Source organism: Scyliorhinus canicula, chromosome 2 (genome assembly GCF_902713615.1).
Source record: "Scyliorhinus canicula chromosome 2, sScyCan1.1, whole genome shotgun sequence".
Lineage (NCBI taxonomy): Eukaryota > Metazoa > Chordata > Chondrichthyes > Carcharhiniformes > Scyliorhinidae > Scyliorhinus > Scyliorhinus canicula.
Genome location: NC_052147.1, coordinates 231,845,039 through 231,865,247, shown reverse-complemented (window position 1 = coordinate 231,865,247; position 20,209 = coordinate 231,845,039). Strand labels below are relative to the sequence as shown.

General features: G+C 45.1%; 1 protein-coding gene across 1 annotated transcript; it reads left to right on the top strand.

Moving 5' to 3' along the window:
• Window positions 1-247: 247 nt before the first annotated feature.
• On the top strand, window positions 248-17,556 carry atp5f1b (ATP synthase F1 subunit beta). Its single transcript, XM_038789776.1, has 11 exons — window positions 248-410; window positions 3,654-3,836; window positions 4,481-4,655; window positions 13,964-14,085; window positions 14,554-14,738; window positions 15,614-15,772; window positions 15,886-16,008; window positions 16,080-16,081; window positions 16,156-16,366; window positions 16,901-17,102; window positions 17,238-17,556. The coding sequence occupies exons 1-11, from the start codon at window positions 305-307 to the stop codon at window positions 17,333-17,335; spliced, it is 1,566 nt and encodes a 521-aa protein (XP_038645704.1). The 5' UTR covers window positions 248-304; the 3' UTR covers window positions 17,336-17,556.
• Window positions 17,557-20,209: the final 2,653 nt, after the last annotated feature.

Genomic DNA, 20,209 nt, shown 5'->3' with positions numbered 1-20,209 from the left:
CTTTGCTTTTAGACATGCTCACTCCTGGTTTAGGGTTTAATATCACGCACGACTTGCACAGCATAAAAAGCGCGTTTTTTTAACGCAGACCTCATGAGCAAATAACCAGCATGCAGCCCGTAGCTGAGAGGTATTAGGGGAGATGTAGTTCACTTTGCGACAATCTCTATGAAGCTTTCTGTTAAACGGACTACATGCCCCTCAATGCGGTGCGCGCCTGGTGTTGACATGCGCACTAGGGCCGCCATTGTCTATATATATGACTGCAGCCTGCGGCTTGTCCTAGTCCACTTTGCCGTTCGCCATGTTGGGAGCTGTTGGACGGTGCAGCCGGGGCGTGGTGCAGGCACTCCGGCCTGTGGTCAACCCCATACCGTCTGTAACGGGTGCAGCCGGTGCACTCTATTCACGTAGGTATCCCGGATCGGCTGCTTGGCCTTAGTGTTCCCGTTGGCGCCGAGTTCCCCGTTGGCGCCGAGTGGCGGAACCGCCAGGAGCAGGCCTGCAAATTTCCTTATCCGACCCCCGCCCGCAGATCTGAACCCCGGGGCCCCCTTTCTCTCTGGAGTCGCTTCGTTGAATTAATGACCCGGGTTGGGGGAAGCAGCGTCGGTGCTTCCGCTAATTTGGGAGCCGTGCTCACTTTGACCTTTTATCGTCCTGGAGGCACAGGTCTGGGGCCTAGTGGCCTGGAGCTGCTCCTTCCCCCTCCTCTCGCATCCGCGACTTTGGGTGGGGGTGTGGGAGACATTTCTCAATCCAGCAGTTTCTTTTCCATTTACTTTGTTAAATCTCGCCTGTTTACGTTTATTTTCTAACGTGGTTTTCGGCTTCTCCGATGTCCTTCCGTTTCACCTTGACAGCTGATCACAGCTCTGCACAGTCTTTGGCCCAGTTTCACAGCACAGTCGCACATTCGAGCTGCAGGCTACCCACCTGCAATGTTGTCCAAAAAGTTAATTAGCCCTTGTTCTGAGTTGCAGATTTGACAAATAAAAAACGAGTGACAGGCACCCTTTCCTTGGTAGAATCTATCTATTTGCACAGTGGATGCATGTGTCCTTCAATCCTTTTTAATGTTTTGGTGGGGGAAGAAAAGCTAAACTACAGGCTCTAAGTGGTTTTGCATATTATGATACTTCCTTGGCTATCTGATAAATTGTTTTAATGTCAAATAACGACAAAAAAAATGGAAGTACTAGCAACATTGCCTGTACTCATTGGAGTTTAGAAGAATGCGAGGTGACCTTATTGAGACATAGGATTCTCAGAGGCTTGACGGGATAGCTGCTGAGGATGTTTCCTCTTGTGGGAGAGGTTAGGACCAGAGGACGAAATCAAAGAGTAATGGGTGGCTGATTTAAGATATGAGGCATTTCTTCCGGGTGGTGAATCCATTCTTTGTCGCGGAGGGCACTACATGCTGGTTAAGTATATTCAAGGCCGTGCCAAATTAGAGTTTTTTAATTAGGTAAGAGAATTGAGGATTATAACCGATCAGTCATGGTCTGGTTGAATGGTGGAACAGACTTGATGGGCTGAGTGGTCTACTTCTGCTCCTACTCCTTATGGTTTTATTGTATGGAGGGGGAGTAGTCCTCATTACCAATTTGGCTAATTGCTCCAGGAGAATAGGACTCTGGGGATTGGGATTAATTTGGTAGCTGTATCAAGAGTCTGAATGGGTCTCCCTCAATGGTATTTATCATTCTAAATTTGAAGTACTATACCTCTTGCAAGTGTTAGACAAAAACCTAGAAGCTGCTTGATGTCTGCCGTTCCATGCCAGAATTCTAATTTGGTGGAAGAGAAGACTGCAAAGCTTCCACATGAACATTGAGATCTTGGTTAAAGTGGTTACATGGGGCCAAAATCATGTAGCCAGACCTGGGGATAATTCATGGTGTCTGTTGGTTAGCACTGTCCTCAGTGTTTTAGACATTTCAACAACTGGAACCAGTGTATAAATGAGTTTATTTACTGGAGACTGCATAAAGAAGATTGCAAATCAAATGGATCATTCATCTCAAACCTGTTCCACCATTCAGTAAGAATATGGGTGATCTGTATCCTACTGTCAACAGTTGTTTTGGTTCTACCTACTTGATGCACTTCGCTAACAAAAATCAATCTTGTTTAAAATAAATTAAGCTAGCATATTTTTTGTGGGCAAGGCCCATGCTTCTTACAGCCCTTTGGGAGAAGTGTTTCCTAACATAATGACCCATCTCTGATTTTGAGATTAAGCACTCGTCATCAATTCTTCCCACCCATTTCAAAATCTTTAAAACATTAAGCAAATGATCCATCTTCCATGGAATGAAAACCTTGTACTGTTACTCAAAATCTAGCCCTTGGATCCCTGATAATGTTGTAAATCTGCACTCCAAAGGCCAATGTATCCTGTCTGAGGTAAAGTGCCCATAACTGTTCAGAGCTTCCGAAGTGGTCTAACTAGGGCTTTGTGCAACTAGTAAAACAGCAGCTCCTTCATTTCCTAGCTATCTTATAAAGGCTAATATTCAATGAGCCTCTAATTGCTTTTCCTGGCTACTACATTTTAGAATCCATTTACATGGACCCCCTAAATCTCTTTGGAGTGCCGCTGTTCACTATTTAGAAAACAAATACTGAATTATCTTTTTTGTACAAAATAGGAGACCTTCCACTAGCTTGCATTGAAATCTGTCTGGCACTCAGTCTGTCATTTTATGCCCTTGACTACATATTATCAATCTTATGAACAAATATAGTGGCATAGCATATAACTAGTAATTTTTCATATCCATAATCTTTTTTACCACCTTGGATAGACCCCTGAAGCAGGCAACATTTTGCCTCTGATTTGGTTAAGTCTTGTGGAGTCTTGTATAGTGGCTTCTCGAAATCCACACAACTACATTCCCCTGTCTACTGAAGTTACTTCCTCAAAATTCAGTCATATTTGTTAGACATGGCCTACCTTTTACACCCACATTGGGTCGCGAATCAACTCCCAATTTTTCAAATGCTCTGTCAACTCCTTATTTCTACATTCCGGCTTGTGTGAACTCTAATCTTTAAAATATTGCAATTGAAATCTTAAGATGCAATGAGGGTACTGATAGTCCTTACAGTCCAAGTCCCGGACTGGAACTGAAGCGTTGCTGCATATAAATTCAGTCAATTTCTCGTGGCAGATGCCTGGATGACAAAAATTGCTTTCAGTCTTCAGATGTCTGAAATAAATTTACAGTATTGCTGTAGATTCTACTGATTCATAGCTGGAATTTGACACAATTGATCATATGGAAGCTTTACTCCAGGGGTTGAGGTTGTCCTGTTAATAACTGTATTCCAAAGTGGATGGATTGTTTGTGGTGTGAAGGAATGTGCCGGCTAGTCATTCAATTCTGATTCCTTAATGCAATTTTAGCCATTCTAAAGTTCAGTTTGGAACTTTTGCAATTCATATGCATGCCATTTTTTTATGTAGAAGCAAAACTGTTGCTCAAGCTTGTGTCAAATGTCCAAAATTAATATTTCATTATCTACTTTTGAATATCCAGAAGATAGGCACTATTGAAATCTGAATGTTACTATTCATTACTACAGGACTAGACAGTTGAGGTTGGTTCAGACTATTAATCTGTGTATTTAACTTTGCATTGTAGGACGAAACTATGTCGCCAAAGCAAATCCTTCTGCCAAGGCAGGTGTGGCAAGGGGTCGAATTGTTGCAGTCATTGGTGCTGTTGTGGACGTTCAGTTTGATGAAGGGCTTCCTCCAATCCTGAATGCTCTGGATGTGACAGGTCGTGAGAGCAGGCTGGTCCTGGAGGTTGCCCAGCATCTTGGTGAGTGCAGTTTTATTTGACTTTATTTTCAGGTAGAATGCAATGATGAGACATCAAAGTGATAATGATGAGACATCGTGGGTGGCACGATAGCACAGTGGTTAGCACTGTTGCTTCACAGCACCAGGGTCACAGGTTCAATTCCCGTCTTGGGTCACTGTCTGTGCAGAGTGCATGTTCTCCCGGTGTCTGCGTGGGCTTCCTCTTAAGTCCCAAAAGACATGCTGTTAGCTGAATTGGATATTCTGAATTCTCCCTTTGTGCACCCGAACAGGTGCCAGAATGTGGTGACTTGAGGGCTTTTTACAGTAACTTCATTGCAGTGTTAACGTAAGCCTACTTTTTTATAATCTTTGTTGTCACAAGTAGGCTTACATTAACACTGCAATGAAGTTACTGTGAAAAGCCCCGAGTCGCCACATTCCGGTGCCTGTTCAGGTACACAGAGGGAGAATTCCAAATGACCTAATAGCACATCTTTGGGACTTGTGGGAGGAATCTTGTGACAATCTTGAATGAAAAAAAAATGACTTCTGTTCTTCTGAAATGTCTTGAGGACAACTGCCATCTGAGAGAAATGTCATGAATTAAATTGATACCTTTTCCTACAGTTGAGATTGACTGTAAAACTTAAACCTGTATAGGTGAAAGCACCGTACGTACAATTGCAATGGATGGTACTGAAGGGTTGGTCCGTGGGCAGGAAGTTCTGGACACTGGTGCTCCTATCAGGATTCCAGTTGGGCCAGAAACACTCGGCAGAATCATGAATGTCATTGGGGTGCCCATTGACGAGAGGGGACCAATCAACACCAAAGAGTAAGTGTTGTACTACAAGTAATGTTTGCTTTATATAATTGTGTGATTGAACTTTCAAAAGTGCTTTTCTAGATCCAAGTACCAAATATTAGCTACCGTATATACTCCCGTATCATGCGATCTTGCGTATCATGCGACTCCTAAATTTTCGTCCCCAAAACATGATTCTATGCTATATCTCATGCATCATGCGAGTCACTTTTTTGGACATTAATGCCCAAACTAAAACTTCCAAATGGTATCATTGTCTGTGGATTCTGCAGAGTGGATTCTGTTGTGAAAGCTGTTCGCGAATCGAACAGCTTTCCAGCTGTCTTTACTAGCGTCGTTCTGCCACTTGACGTTTCCATTCATAAAAACGGCAAGTAAAACACCCGTGAATTCTGTATCGGAAAAAGACGGCCATGTATTGAATAAACTACCCATATGATCAGGAATACTACTCTTCAGATTTTGACCACAGCATTCTGATGGGAAGATGTTCAGCCACTTGACGTTTCCATTCATGTTTTTATGAATGGAAACGTCAAGTGGCTGAACATCTTCCCATCAGAAAAAACAGCAAGTAAAACACCCGCGAATTTTGTATCTCGTGTATCATGCGACCCCCCCAAATTTAGGTTACAATTTAGGTCTTCAAAAGTCGCATGATACGCGAGTATATACGGTATTCATATTTTCCCATTGTGTGGCCAGATAAATGGCTTTATTAGAAAACAAATATGGTATTCTTCAATAATGAAATGAATGATTGAAATGAAAATCACTTATTGTCACGAGTAGGCTTCAATGAAGTTACTGTGAAAAGCCCCTAGTCGCCACATTCCGGCGCCTGTTCGGGGAGGCTGTTACGGGAATCGAACTGCTGGCCTGCCTTGGTCTGCTTTCAAAGCCAGCAATTTAGCCCAGTGTGCTAAACAGCCCCAGATATATGGTGTTCTCCAAAAACTGTCAAAAGAACCATTGTAACTAACCCCATAACTGACATTAACTGATGTTCGTTGTGCATTTTCCTATCTCTGATCACGGGATATTTATTCAGAGGAGAAATTGAGGTTTTCTAATTCTATTCTAGCTATCTTGTACTCAACAAACTATTGAGATTGAAGGCAGACAGGGCCTGATGGCATACGTTCTGGGTGTTAAAGAAAGTGGCAGCGAAGATGGTGGATTTATTGGTTATAATATTCCAAAATTCCCTGGACAAAGGAAAGATTCCAGTGGATTGGAAAATTGCTAATGTAACAACCTTATTCGAAAAGGGAGTGAGGCAGAATGTAGGAAATTACAGACCAGCTAGTTTAACATCTGTTTTGGGGTAATTGTTAGAATCCATTATTAAGGGAGTAATATCAGGACATTTGGAAAGTTGAAACGCAATCCATCAGAATGAGCGTGGTTTTATGAAGGGTAAATCATGTTTGAATAATTTGAAAATGTAACCAGCAAAGTGGATAATGGGGATCCTGTAGATGTAATATATCTGAAATTCTGAACGTGTTTGATAAAGTGCCGCACAGAAGGTTAACACACCAGGTTGAATCACATGGGATAGGGCTTATTTATAAGCTTGGATAGAAGACTGGCTGATGGATAGAAAACAGATGGGATAAATGGGTCTTTTTCTGATCGGCAAGATGTAACTGGCGGGGTACTACAGGGTTCGGTCTTTGGGGGCCCAACCTGCAATCTATATTAATGACTTGGATACAGAGATAGAAGGTTCTATAGCCAAGTTTGCAGAAGACACTAAAATAGGTGGGGCAGTAAGTTGCAACGAGGAAATAAGAATCTTAAAATGGATATTGATAGATTAGGAGAGTGGGCCAGATGGAGTTTAATGTGGATAAGTGTGAGGTCATCCACTTTGATTGGAAAAATGGAAAGGCAACTTATCTAAATGTGGAAAGACTTTGGGGCGCTCTGATGCAAAGGGATCTTGGTGCCTTTGTGCATGAGTTGCAGAAAACTAGCACGCGGGTACAGCAGATAGTAAAGCAAATGTTGTCATTTATAGCCAAGGAAGTGTTACAAGGCATTGGTGAGATCTCACCTAGAGGCACCTGGAGTATTGTGCAGTTTTGGTCCCCTTATTTGAGGAAAAATGTAGTGGCCTTGGAGGCAGTTCAAAGGAGGCTCACTAGATTGATTCCAGAGATGAGTATCTTATGAAGAGAGATTGAGCAGTTTAGGCCTGTACTCTCTATAATAGAGTTTGGACGAATAAGGGGGGATCAAATTGAGGTACACAAGATGATAAAAGGTATGGATAAAGTAGAGGTGGCAGGGATGCTTCCTCTTGTGAGGCTTTGGAGAACAAGAGGTCATAGTGTCAGGATAAGGAGTACAGTAGTCCCCCGTTATACCGCGCTCCGCAATACCGCGGTTCGCGATATACCGCGGGGGGGCTGATGGACCCCAACTGTCAGTTGTGTCAATTTCAGCGGCCGGCTCGGGAGAAGGAAGCTGCTCTCACTGAAATAATCAGCCCGCCGCTGAAATTGACACTGCCCGCTGCTCTCTCCCTCCAATCCAACTTTTAAGTTTTAATGTTTCTGATTAGAGGGAGAGAGCAGCCGGCAGTGTCAATTTCAGCGGCCAGCTGATTGTTTCAGTGAGAGAGCAGTTTCCCTCTCCGGATCAAAGTGAGCCGTCCGCTGAAATTGACACTGCTGGCTGCTCTCCCCTCCAATCAGAAACATTAAAACTTAAAAGTTGGATTGGAGGGAGAGAGCAGCGGGCAGTGTCAATTTCAGCGGCCGGCTCACGTTGATCCAGAGAGGGAAGCTGCTCTCACTGAAACAATCAGCTGGCCGCTGAAATTGACACTGCCGAGGGGGGGGGGGGGGGTGTTGGGGGGGGGGGGGGTGTTGGGGGGGGGGGGGGGAGGGGAGAAGGGAGGGGGGGGGGAGAAGGGAGGGGGGGGAGGAGGAGGGAGGGGGGGGGTGTTGGGGGGGGGAGAAGGGAGGGGGGGGTGTTGGGGGGGGGAGAAGGGAGGGGGGGGTGTTGGGGGGGGAGAAGGGAGGGGGCGGGTGTTGGGGGGGGGGAGAAGGGAGGGGGCGGGTGTTGGGGGGGGGGAGAAGGGAGGGGGCGGGTGTTGGGGGGAGAAGGGAGAAGGGAGGGGGCGGGTGTTGGGGGGGGAGAAGGGAGGGGGCGGGTGTTGGGGGGGAGAAGAGAAGAGGGGGGGCGGGTGTTGGGGGGAGAAGAGGGGGGGGAGAAGAGAGGGAGGGGAGAAGAGGGGGGGGAGGGGGGGAGAAGAGGGGGGGGAGAAGGGGGGGGAGAGGAGGGGGGCGGGTGTTGGGGGGGAGAAGAGGGGGGGGGCGGGTGTTGGGGGGGGAGAAGAGGGGGGCGGGTGTTGGGGGGGGAGAAGAGGGGGGCGGGTGTTGGGGGGGGAGAAGAGGGGGGGCGGGTGTTGGGGGGGGAGAAGAGGGGGGGCGGGTGTTGGGGGGGAGAAGAGGGGGGGCGGGTGTTGGGGGGGGAGAAGAGGGGGGGCGGGTGTTGGGGGGGAGAAGAGGGGGGGCGGGTGTTGGGGGGGGAGAAGAGGGGGGGGCGGGTGTTGGAGGGGGGTGGGGTGTTGGGGGGGGTCGGGTGTTGGGGGGGGTGTTGGGGGGGGTCGGGTGTTGGGGGGGGTGTTGGGGGGGGTCGGGTGTTGGGGGGGCGGGTGTTGGGGGGGGTCGGGTGTTGGGGGACGGGTGTTGGGGGGGAGAGGGGGGGGGGCGGGTGGTGGGGGGGAGGGGGGGGGCGGGTGTTGGGGGGGAGAGGGGGGGGCGGGTGTTGGGGGGGGAGGAGAGGAGGGGGGGCGGGTGTTGGGGGGGAGAGGAGGGGGGGCGGGTGTTGGGGGGGGAGAGGAGGGGAGGCGGGTGTGGGGGGACCCCCCCTGCGGGTGTGGGGGGGACCCCCCTGCGGGTGTGGGGGAGGACCCCCCTGCGGGTGTGGGGGAGGACCCCCCTGCGGGTGTGGGGGAGGACCCCCCTGCGGGTGTGGGGGAGACCCCCCTGCGGGTGTGGGGGAGACCCCCCTGCGGGTGTGGGGGAGACCCCCCTGCGGGTGTGGGGGAGACCCCCCTGCGGGGGCGAGCCGGAGGGTGTTGGGGGGGTAGAGGGGGCGAGCCGGAGGGTGTGGGGCGAGAGGGGTCTAGTTGGAGGATGTGGGGGGAGAGGGGGCAAGCCGGAGGGAAAAAAAAGAAATTGACACTGCCGGCTGCTCTCTCCCTCCAATCAGAAACATTAATACTTAAAAGTTGGATTGGAGGGAGAGAGCAGCGGGCAGTGTCAATTTCAGCGGCCGGCTGATTATTTCACTGAGAGCAGCTTCTCTCCGGATCAAAGTGAGCCGGCCGCTGAAATTTTAATTGGATCCACGATGGGGGTTTTAAATTTATTTAAAAATCTATGCTAGCGCTTCCCATTTTGAGTCTACGGGGGTCTGACCTCTCCCCCCGCCCCCCCCCCCCCCCCCCCCCCTAGACACTCAATGGGAAGCGCTAGCATAGATTTTTAAATAAATTTAAAACCCCCATCATGGATATCCGCGGCTCGGTTACAACGCGGGTGGGGGTCTTGGACCCCAACACCCGCGTTATAAAGGGGGACTACTGTAGTAAATTTAAAACCGCGATGAGGAGAAACTGCTTTTCCCAGAGGGTCCTGAACCTGTGGAATTCCAGTGTGGTAGATGCTGGGAGGGGTTAGACATATTTTTAATTAGTAATGTGTTGAACGGTTATGGAAAACAGGCAGGAAGGAAGGTGGAGTTGTGGCCATGGTGAGATCAGCCAAGATCGTATTGGAATAGTGGAGCAGGCTTACGAGGCTAAATTGCCTGCTCCTAGTTCTTGGGCTGGATTCTCCACTGGTGGGATGCTGGCAGGCCGGGGGTTTCCTGATGGCGTGGGGCTGCCCCCAATGGGAAACCCCATTGACTAGCCGGTGTAACGGAACATCCTGCCGGCAGGGTAAAACAGAAATGTGGCAGGGCAGAGAATCCAGCCCCTGTTCAAAGAAAGAACTATGCTGTCCAATTCCACCTTCTAGCTCTTGGTCTGTAACCCTGTAGGTAACAGCACCTCGAGGACAAATCTGGTATTCTTGATTAATAAAGGGGTTTCTTGTTTAATAAGGGAGTGAGGATTTAAGAGGTAAAGATAGGAGAATGGGAATGAGGAACATATCAGCCATGATTGAATGGCAGAGCAGACTCGATGAGCCAATTGGCCTAATTCTGCTCCTATGTCTTGCTTAATGTTGAATTAAAGCACATAATTTCAAGTTGAATATGGGGCATTCTAGGCTAGTTTCCCCTGTGTTGGTTTTATTGACTGGTTAAAGATTATGTTGCACTGAGAATTTTGGCTGTGCCACTGAATAATGGAAGCAAATGTGAACATTTTGAAATAGTTTTATTTAATTGAACAAACAAATGCAATCACAGTACTGGAATAATCAGCTTGTCATATCACTTTGATCTCCAGTCTGAATTTCAGACTTGTTAGCCTGCTGAAAACTGGTGTGGGTTCTTCAGATCAACTGAGCCAATGCATTTGACTGACATAAACTGTTCTACAACAAGCCATCATATATTTTTAATGTGGCAGGAAATTTATAACGTTAGGAGTAGCTGCTAAGAGAGACATGGTATGATACAAGTGCAATCTTGGATTACCCAGTCTCTGAAAAAGAACATGACAGCCCCGTGTTTTTAAATTGAAGATGGTCTGATAGTTAATTTAGACATTGAGTTCTCCCTCCCATGTACCCGTACAGACGCGGGAATGTGGCGACTAGGGGCTTTTCACAGTAACTTACTTGCAGTGTTAATGTAAGCCTACTTGTGACAATAAAGATTATTATTTATTAAACAATCAGAATTCACAATTGCTTGGTTTTGGTAGACCAATTCTTTGATTTCATTTCTGATCTAATGCTGTGCTGCACAGCATTTGTGTAATTTTGATTTATGTGCACATTTCTTGAGGATGCCTTATTTTCATCAAACTAGTCGCTAGATTTTTAGTGTTTAAGTTTTTTCTAGTGGCTGCAGTTACATTGCTGTTCTGCATCAATACCAAGGGTTGTGTAACTTGAGGTGGAATCTTGTTCTGACTCCTAATGCACTAATATAAAGTTATGTTGCAGCCATTTCCATGGTGCTGTTCTGAAACCAGGTCTGAAAATTACTCATGGTCCACTTGGATGACCCGAGTGCTTTAAAACCGTATTGAGCAAACAGATTTGTGTGGGAGGAAAGTCTACATGTATACAAAATGATTCTGGCTGACGAGAGTGCAAGCCACAACTTGCAGTACAATTCTCATGTGGTGACTGTGATTTGTGCAACGGCTACACACAATTGAGAAAAATAAATGAAAAGTCTACCAACCCATAGTGCAAAGATAAAGCTAAGTACAGCAGTTTTAATATTATGTTGTAAACATGGAGATAAGGCAGGTCAGCTCCGGAGGGAGGCAGCGGTAAGGGAAATTGTTCAGGTGAGGATATAGGGCAGGAAAGTTGGTGGTGGCTCCGAATCTGATTAACAAGGTTTTGATGAATTTTGAGAGGTTGTACAGATCCGAGCTACCTGGGGGAGATTTCTAAATGGGTTGGAGTAGGTTAGGGGGAGGGGGACAGGGCTACATTAGAAGGGGTGATAGTGGAGCAGGAGATAAAGGATGCGATTGGGAGTATGCCGTCGGGGAAGGTGGCAGGACCGGATGGGTTTCTGGTGGAATATTATTTAAAAAATTTAAGGATAAGCTGGCAGCCATGATGGTGGGGATGTTTGAAGAGGCAGGCATTGATTTCCCTGTTGCTAAAAAAAGATAAAGATCTGCCGGAGTGTGGGTCGTATAGGCCCATATCACATCTGACTGTGGACGCAAAAGTATTGGCAAAAGTACTGGCGGGTAGGCTGGAGGAGTGCCTCCCGAAGGTGATAGGTGAAGATCAGGCGGGGTTTGTGAGAGGGAGGCCGCTCTTTTCAAACATTAGAAGGGTATTGAAGTCGTTATGGCACTGGCAGAGGGGAAGGAAACCGAGGTGGTTGTGGCATTGGACGCTGAGAAGGCGTTTGATCAGGTAGAATGGGGGTACTTGATGGCAGTTCTGGAGCGGTTTGGGATTGGACCAAGATTTGTGATTGGGTAAAGCTACCATATAAGCAGCCAAGGGTGAGTGTCTGCACAAACAGCATCAACTCGCGATACTTTTCTTCACCGTGGGACTAGGCAGGGATGTCCTATGTCCCCCTCCCCTGCTGTTTGCACTCATGATTGAGCCGTTGGCCATCGCATTAAGAAGTTCGGGGGTATGGAAAGGAATATTGTGGGGGGGGAAATAAAGCATAGGGTGTCCTTATATGCCGATGACTTGCTCTTATACTTGTTGGAACAGTGTGTCGATAGGGGGAATATTGGAGCTGCTTGAAGTGTTTGGGTCTTTCTCGGGGTACAAACTAAATCTAGATAAGTGAGTATTTTGTGATGTCTTGACCGGAGGTGGGTGCAGGGGTGGGAGGAGGCTGCCATTCTGTTGGGGAGGGACTCACTTTGGGTATCTGGGGTGAAGGTTGCCTGGGAGGGGGGTTGCTCTGCAGGTACAACATTTCTAGTTTGTTGGGGAAGTGAAAGCTGATCTGGCAAGGTCGGATGGTCTCCCACTGTCACTGACGAGTCGGGTACAGGCAGTTAAAATGAACGTGTTGCCACTATTTCTGTGTTTTTTTTTTTCAATGCCTGCCGATTTTCCTGCCAAGGGATTTTTTCAGAGATTGAGGGAAGGATTATTTTGTTCATATGGGGAGGGAAAGTGGCCAGAGTTAAAGGTGCTGCTACAGAGGGGAAGGTAGGCGGGGGTTTTGGGGTCATCTGAACCTGATGTATTACTACTGGGCGGCGAACGTGGAGAAGGGGTTGCTTCCCAGTGGGTCAGAATGGAGGAGAGTTTGTGCAGGGGGTCGGAATTGAAAGCACTAGCAACAGCGTCGCTCCCGATAACCCCGGGGAAATACTCGGAGTCCGGTAATAATAGCTTCATTGAGAAATTGGAGGCAGTTTCGCCAACACTTCAGGTTGGGGGCAGGGTCAAGGGAAATGCCAATTTGGGGGAACCACAGATTTGAGCCAGGGAGGTAGGATGGAAATTTTAGGAAATGGGAGGCGAAGGGGATTAAGATAAAAAACTAAAAGATTTGTTTCTTGGGGGTCGGTTTGTGGGATTGAAGGAGCTGGACGTGAAGTATGGACTGGTGCAGGGGGAAATGTTTAGATATATGCAGGTTCAAGACTTTGCCAGAAAGGAGATAGAGCTTCCTGATGGAGCCAGCCTCCACATTGCTAGAGGAGGTGCTGATGATAAGGGGACAAGAGAAGGAGCTAGCGTCAGCGGTTTACAGAGCTATTTTGGAAGAGGAGAAGGCACGACTGGAAGGAATTGAAGCACGTTCATATATTTTGGTCCTGTCGAAAGCTGGAGGATTGCTGGAAGGAGGTTTTTAGGGTAATTTCTAAAGTGGTGCACGTGAAACTGAACCCGGGCCCCCGAGAGACCATGTTCGGGGTGTCGGACCAGCCAGGATTAGAAACGGGTACGAAGGCAGATGTTGTAGCCTTCGCCTAGTTGATCGCCCAAAGGTGGATCTTGATAGGTTGGAGAGCAACCTCTCCACCCTGTGCCCTGGCGTGGCGGGGGGGAGACCTGTTGGAATTCTTGACTCTTGAGAAGGTTAAGTTTGAACTGAGGGGAAGGATGGAGGGGTTCTACAATTCATGGGCATTATTCATTATGCACTTTCAAGAACTGGATAGCATCGAACATTAGTTGGGGCGTGTGGGTGGAAGGGTTGGGGGAGGGGAGCTGTGTATTAATGGCAACTATGGGTGATCCCTTTTTGTCATTTGTTTGTGTGAATATGCAGGCTAATGTTTGGTGGGAGGATGGGATCCTTGTTATTGATATGGGGATTGACATATTTGTTACTGATTGTTTATTGTTGGTGGGTGTAAAGTTGGGAGAAAATGTGAAAAAGGAGAATAAAAATATTTTTTAAAAAAATTATTATTTTGGTCCAGTTTCTAGTCATGATTCCTCACCAGTAGTTGACTGTAAACTGAAATCTAGATCTGGAATATAAATGCCAAAACCATTGTCTCAGAAAATTGTAACTAGAAATAAAATAGAATGTGAAAGAATTTTAAATTGGATTGATCAAGTTAATTATGCCAACTTTGGGTGAATCCTTGTTGCTTTCTGCTCACCTGGTTTGTCATGATTTATATGCTGTTTTTGCATGTGATTTCATTCACACCTTAGATATGCTGCAATTCATGCTGAAGCTCCTGAATTTGTGGAGATGAGCGTTGAACAAGAGATCTTGGTGACTGGCATCAAAGTTGTAGATTTGTTGGCTCCTTATGCCAAGGGTGGCAAAATTGGTAAGTATGACCAGAAATAAACTTGATTTAGTTTGAGTTAAATATTTATTGGTCAGTATGTTGCCACTTTGTTTATAAAAGCATTTTTCGAATACAAACATTTCCCAAATACAATGGGGGTTGGTGGGGCAAGGAGTGAATGGAATTGCACACTTGTGTCGCTGAAGCAAGTGCACGGTGTAAGGTTATTGCCTTTAATGCAGCTCGACTGTAAAGCTTCTTGCCCAAACCATGTGTAAATTAAAGCTGTGGCTTATTTGAAGTTATTCAGCTTTACTGTATGTAATTTCAAATGCAGTTGGAGAGTATTTATCAAACATGAGGATTTCTGAACTGGCTATTTAGACTAGAACCTTTGTTTTGCATTGGATTGGAGTGAAATTAAAATGAGCAGCCCCAACCAAGGCAAATTTCTTAGGCTTGCATTTTGATACAAATCAAGCTAAAGCTTCCTGCTTGTCTGTTTAGGTCTCTTTGGTGGTGCTGGTGTCGGTAAGACCGTACTTATCATGGAACTTATTAACAATGTTGCCAAGGCCCATGGTGGCTATTCTGTGTTTGCTGGAGTAGGAGAGCGCACTCGTGAGGGCAATGATTTATACCATGAAATGATTGAATCTGGTGTCATCAATCTGAAAGATGCAACTTCCAAGGTAAAGTGTTGAATATTGTATAGTTTTTTTTGTCAACAAGAATGGTGAAAATGTACATAGAAGCACTTTTACACTCTTCTGGACATTTAGTTCAGCAATTTTGGTCATAACTTCAACCCTGATTTTTTTGGATTGCAGTGGTTGTTTAATTATTTTTAAAGGTGGCAGTACAGGTTGAGAGTGGTTCATGAAGCGTACATGATCCTGGGCTTTATAAATATGCTGCTAGAGTACAAAAAGTGAAGTTATGATCAACCTGTTTAAAACACTGGTTTGACTTCAACTAGAGTACTGCATCTAGTTCTGGGCATTGTTACAAGGACATGACAGTGTTGAGAGAGGGCCCGGAAAGATTCAAAAAATGGTTTCAGGTATGAATAAGTTTAATTAAATAGATTAGAGAAGCTGGGACTGTTCTCCTTTTGAGTACAGAAGGCTGAGAAAATAATTGATACAGAGGGCTTTGAACAGTAGATGAGGATAAACTGCTTCCATTGACAGAAAGATTGGCACAGATTTAAGGTTGGAAATAAAAATCCTATTGGAAAGAGAATTGGATAATTATCTGAAAAGGCTGTGATCATTGCTTTTTTAGGTATTTAAATAGTGATGTAAACAGCAAATACATCTGCCATCTTGAGTCTAAAACGAGGTGCTCTAAATATGAAATGGTGTATAAATGCTGTGTAGAATTCAGAACTACCCATGTGGTGTGGTTGAAGTGAATGGCTTAATATATTTGAGGAGAAAACTAGATAAAATCATGAGTAAGATGGGAATTAATGTCCAGTGTACATTTTGTGGTTCTGAATGTTTTGCTGCATGGTGTCAGTATAAGCAACTATGCCCTCTGATTTCATTTTAATCTCCCTTAGGTAGCCCTGGTATATGGTCAGATGAATGAGCCACCTGGTGCCCGTGCTAGAGTCGCACTGACTGGATTAACTGTTGCTGAATACTTCCGTGATCAAGAAGGACAAGATGTGCTGCTGTTCATTGACAACATTTTTAGGTTCACACAGGCTGGTTCAGAGGTAAACTTGTTTTTCTTTACATTGGTGGTACATTAAGTGCGACAGTAGCTTCATAAAACTTGTCATATTTTGGACAAATTGTGTACTATTCTCCTATAATCTTTCTCTTTTAGGTATCTGCTCTGCTTGGGCGTATTCCTTCTGCAGTAGGTTATCAGCCCACCCTGGCCACTGACATGGGTACCATGCAAGAGCGAATCACCACCACAAAGAAAGGATCAATTACATCTGTGCAGGTAACTAAACTAATATTTGATTTTTTTTCTACTTAATTGCCCAATTATAATGCAGTATTGACTTTATTAAGCAGTGATTAATCACTAAATCATTAGATGGTTTTGCACGGACCTATACCTTGTACTGAGGGAATTCATTTATTTCAGGCTATATGTGCCAGCTGATGATTTGACTGATCCTGCACCTGCTACTACCTTTGCCCACTTGGATGCTACAACTGTACTGTCACGTGCAATTGCTGAATTGGGTATATATCCAGCTGTAGACCCGCTGGATTCTACTTCGCGTATTATGGACCCCAACATTGTTGGGCAGGAACACTATGACATTGCTCGTGGTGTACAGAAGATCCTACAGGTTTGTATGGATTTAACTTTTATATTAAGGTATTGTTCTTTCCATTTGTGTCTGCTTCATTGTTAAAAAAAAAAATAACTATTAAACAATATAGCTAACATCTGATCTAGAATCTTTTCCTCCAAATATCTCAATAAATTTTCTTGAACCTTGTAATAACTTTAATGTTTTTTCAATGGCACAAGGTTAGCTGAAAGTTGAACCGTTGACTGCATCTGAATTGACTGGTTCAACATTTGTCACTGAATCACCTAAGCTGTTTAATGGTCATTCTGTTCAGAATTTTCTACCACTTATAGAAAATAAAAAATAAAGCCAGCCTGAAGTAATTTTCTCAGAGTCTGCTAAGTTTTTCAGCTGACTTTTTTTTGCTATAAAGATAAAGGACTTGTACTGAAGAGCCTTTAGACTGTTTCCATCTGAATTCTTTGACACTTCAACCCAGCTAATTTAGTTATAATATTTTCTCCTATCCCATATGTATGACCAAAAATGGTTTAACTGTTTTTCTTACTCTTGTGTTCTTCTCTTTAGGATTACAAGTCTTTGCAGGATATCATTGCCATCCTGGGTATGGATGAATTGTCAGAAGAAGACAGACTGACTGTGGCCCGTGCTCGTAAGATCCAGCGTTTTCTATCACAGCCTTTCCAGGTTGCTGAGGTGTTCACTGGTCATCTTGGAAAGCTGGTGCCTATCAAGGAGACCATCAAAGGATTTCAGATGATCCTTCAAGGCAAGTTATCACTGATTTTTCCCCCTTTTTGTATGTTTTTTTAAATGTATTTTCAGGTTGTCAAATAGTTAAAGGCTATAATAAATACAGTGCAGCTATTTGCTTTTTCTCACTATTGCACCTTTTTTCCTGTAGGTGAATATGATCACTTGCCCGAGCAGTCTTTCTACATGGTTGGTCCTATTGAAGAAGCCGTTGCTAAGGCTCAGAAGTTGGCTGAAGAGCACTCTTAACAACTTTTGTATTGTAACTTGTATGAAATATCTTCAGATGTATTGTCTTCATGATGACATCAAAATGCTATTTAATGTTTCTATGTCAGAAAGTGAAAAATAAAAATTCTGATTCTAGAATGCAAAACCATGTTCTGGAGAAATTCAGTGACCAACATGGCACATTTGTCCAACTGCATCACTTAACAATAAATTTGACAACTGGTGTTAAATTCAATAAATGTGAATGTTATTGTTACAAGGAGTGGATTGCTTTAAACAAGTATTGCCAAATATATAAATTTAGTGGGTAGTTGATTTATAGTTTCACTGAGTTGGGCCATACATGTTCCGAGCTCTAAACTTGAAGAATATATATTCTATGTAATTGGTCAGAGGATATTTTTAAGAAATATGTTGAGATTTGCTGAGGAATGCTAAAGTTTTGGACCTAGAGAATCAGAGAATTTACAGTGCTGAAGGAGGCCATTTGGCCCATTGAGTCTGCACCAGCTCTTGGCAAGAGCACCCTACTTACACCCACACTTCCACCCTTTCCCTGTAACCCAACAACCCTACCCAATTTTTGCATGGCCAAGCCACCTAACATGCACATCTTTGGACTGGGAGGAAACCCACGCAGCCACTGGGAGAACGTGCAGACAGTGACCCAAGCAGAGAATCAAACCTGGGACCCTGGAGCTGTGAAGCCACTGTGCTACCATGCCACCCTGAAGACATGGATGTTAATTGTGAAATTATTTTAAAATCAGGTTCTCAAGAGGCCAGAGGTCAGGATTAGAACTTGCAAATGTGACAGGACCATGGAGAGATTCGAAAATATTTTAAAATCAGCATATTGCCAATGTAATTCAGCAAATGGGTGAATGGAAGTTGTTTATGATATAGAACATAGAACGATACAGCGCAGTACAGGCCCTTCGGCCCACAATGTTGCACCGACATGGGAAGTCAAAAACTAAAGGCCATCTAACCTACACTATGCCATTATCATCCATATGCTTATCCAATAAACTTTTAAATGCCCTCAATGTTGGCGAGTTCACTACTATTGCAGGTAGGGCATTCCACGGCCTCACTACTCTTTGTGTAAAAAACCTACCTCTGTCCTATATCTATTACCCCTCAATTTAAGGCTATGTCCCCCTCGTGCTAGCCACCTCCATCCGCGGGAGAAGGCTCTCACTGTCCACCCTATCTAACCCTCTGATCATTTTGTATGCCTCTATTAAGTCACCTCTTAACCTTCTCTCTAATGAAAATAACCTAAAGTCCATCAGCCTTTCCTCATAAGATTTTCCCTCCGTACAAGGCAACATCCTGGTAAATCTCTGTACCCGTTCCAAAACTTCCACGTCCTTCCTATAATGAGGCGACCAGAACTGTACGCAATACTCCAAATGCGGCCGTACCAGAGTTTTGTACAGCTGCAACATGACCTCATGGCTCCGGAACTCAATCCCTCTACCAATAAAGGCCAACACACCATAGGCCTTCTTCACAACCCTATCAACCTGGGTGGCAACTTTCAGGGATCTATGTACATGGACACCGAGATCCCTCTGCTCATCCACACTGTTAAGAATTTTACCATTAGCCAAATATTCCGCATTCCTGTTATTCTTTCCAAAGTGAATCACCTCACACTTCTCTACATTAAACTCCATTTGCCACCTCTCAGCCCAGCTCTGCAGCTTATCTATGTCCCTCTGTAACCTGCAACATCCTTCCACACTGTCTACAACTCCACCGACTTTAGTGTCGTCTGCAAATTTACTCACCCAACCTTCTGTGCCCTCTAGGTCATTTATAAAAATGACAAACAGCAACGGCCCCAGAACAGATCCTTGTGGTACGCCACTCGTAACTGAACTCCATTCTGAACATTTGCCATCAACCACCACCCTCTGTCTTTCAACTAGCCAATTTCTGATCCACATCTCTAAATCACCCTCAATCCCCAGCCTCCGTGTTTTCTGCAATAGCCGACCGTGGGGAACCTTATCAAACGCTTTACTGAAATCCATATACACCACATCAACCGCTCTACCCTCGTCTACCTGTTCAGTCACCTTCTCAAAGAACTCGATAAGGTTTGTGAGGCATGACCTACCCTTCACAAAACCATGCTGACTATCCCTAATATTATTCCTATCTAGATGATTATAAATCGTAACTCTTATAATCCTCTCCAAGACTTTACCCACAACAGACGTGAGGCTCACCGGCCTATTGTTACCGGGGTTATCTCTACTCCCCTTCTTGAACAAAGGGACCACATTTGCTATCCTCCAGTCCTCTGGCACTATTCCTGTAGCCAATGATGACATAAAAATCAAAGCCAAAGGCTCAGCAATCTCTTCCCTGGCTTCCCAGAGAATCCTAGGATAAATCCCATCAGGCCCCAGGGACTTATCTATTTTCACCTTGTCCAGAATTGCCAACACTTCTTCCCTCCGCACCTCAATGCCATCTATTCTAATAGCCTGGGTCTCAGCATCTCCTCCACAACATAATCTTTTTCCTGAGTGAATACTGACGAAAAGTATTCATTTAGTATCTCGCTTATCTCCTCAGCCTCCACACACAACTTCCCACCACTGTCCTTGACTGGCCCTACTCTTACCCTAGTCATTCTTTTATTCCTGACATACCTATAGAAAGCTTTTGGGTTTTCCTTGAACCCACCTGCCAAAGACTTCTCATGTCCCCTCCTTGCTCGTCTTAGCTCTCTCTTTAGATCCTTCCTCGCTTCCTTGTAACTATCAAGTGCCCCAACTGAAACTTCACGCCTCATCTTCACATAGGCCTCCTTCTTCCTCTTAACAAGAGATTCCACTTTGGTAAACCACGGTTCCCTCGCTCAACCCCTAT

Bases quoted from the DNA above. Each gene is read 5' to 3' on its own strand.
- atp5f1b (XM_038789776.1), top strand. From the start codon at position 305: ATGTTGGGAGCTGTTGGACGGTGCAGCCGGGGCGTGGTGCAGGCACTC. The intron at 3,837-4,480 runs GTGAGTGCAGTT...AAACCTGTATAG, and splicing joins GGAGGTTGCCCAGCATCTTG to GTGAAAGCACCGTACGTACA. The intron at 17,103-17,237 runs GCAAGTTATCAC...TTTTTCCTGTAG, and splicing joins ATTTCAGATGATCCTTCAAG to GTGAATATGATCACTTGCCC.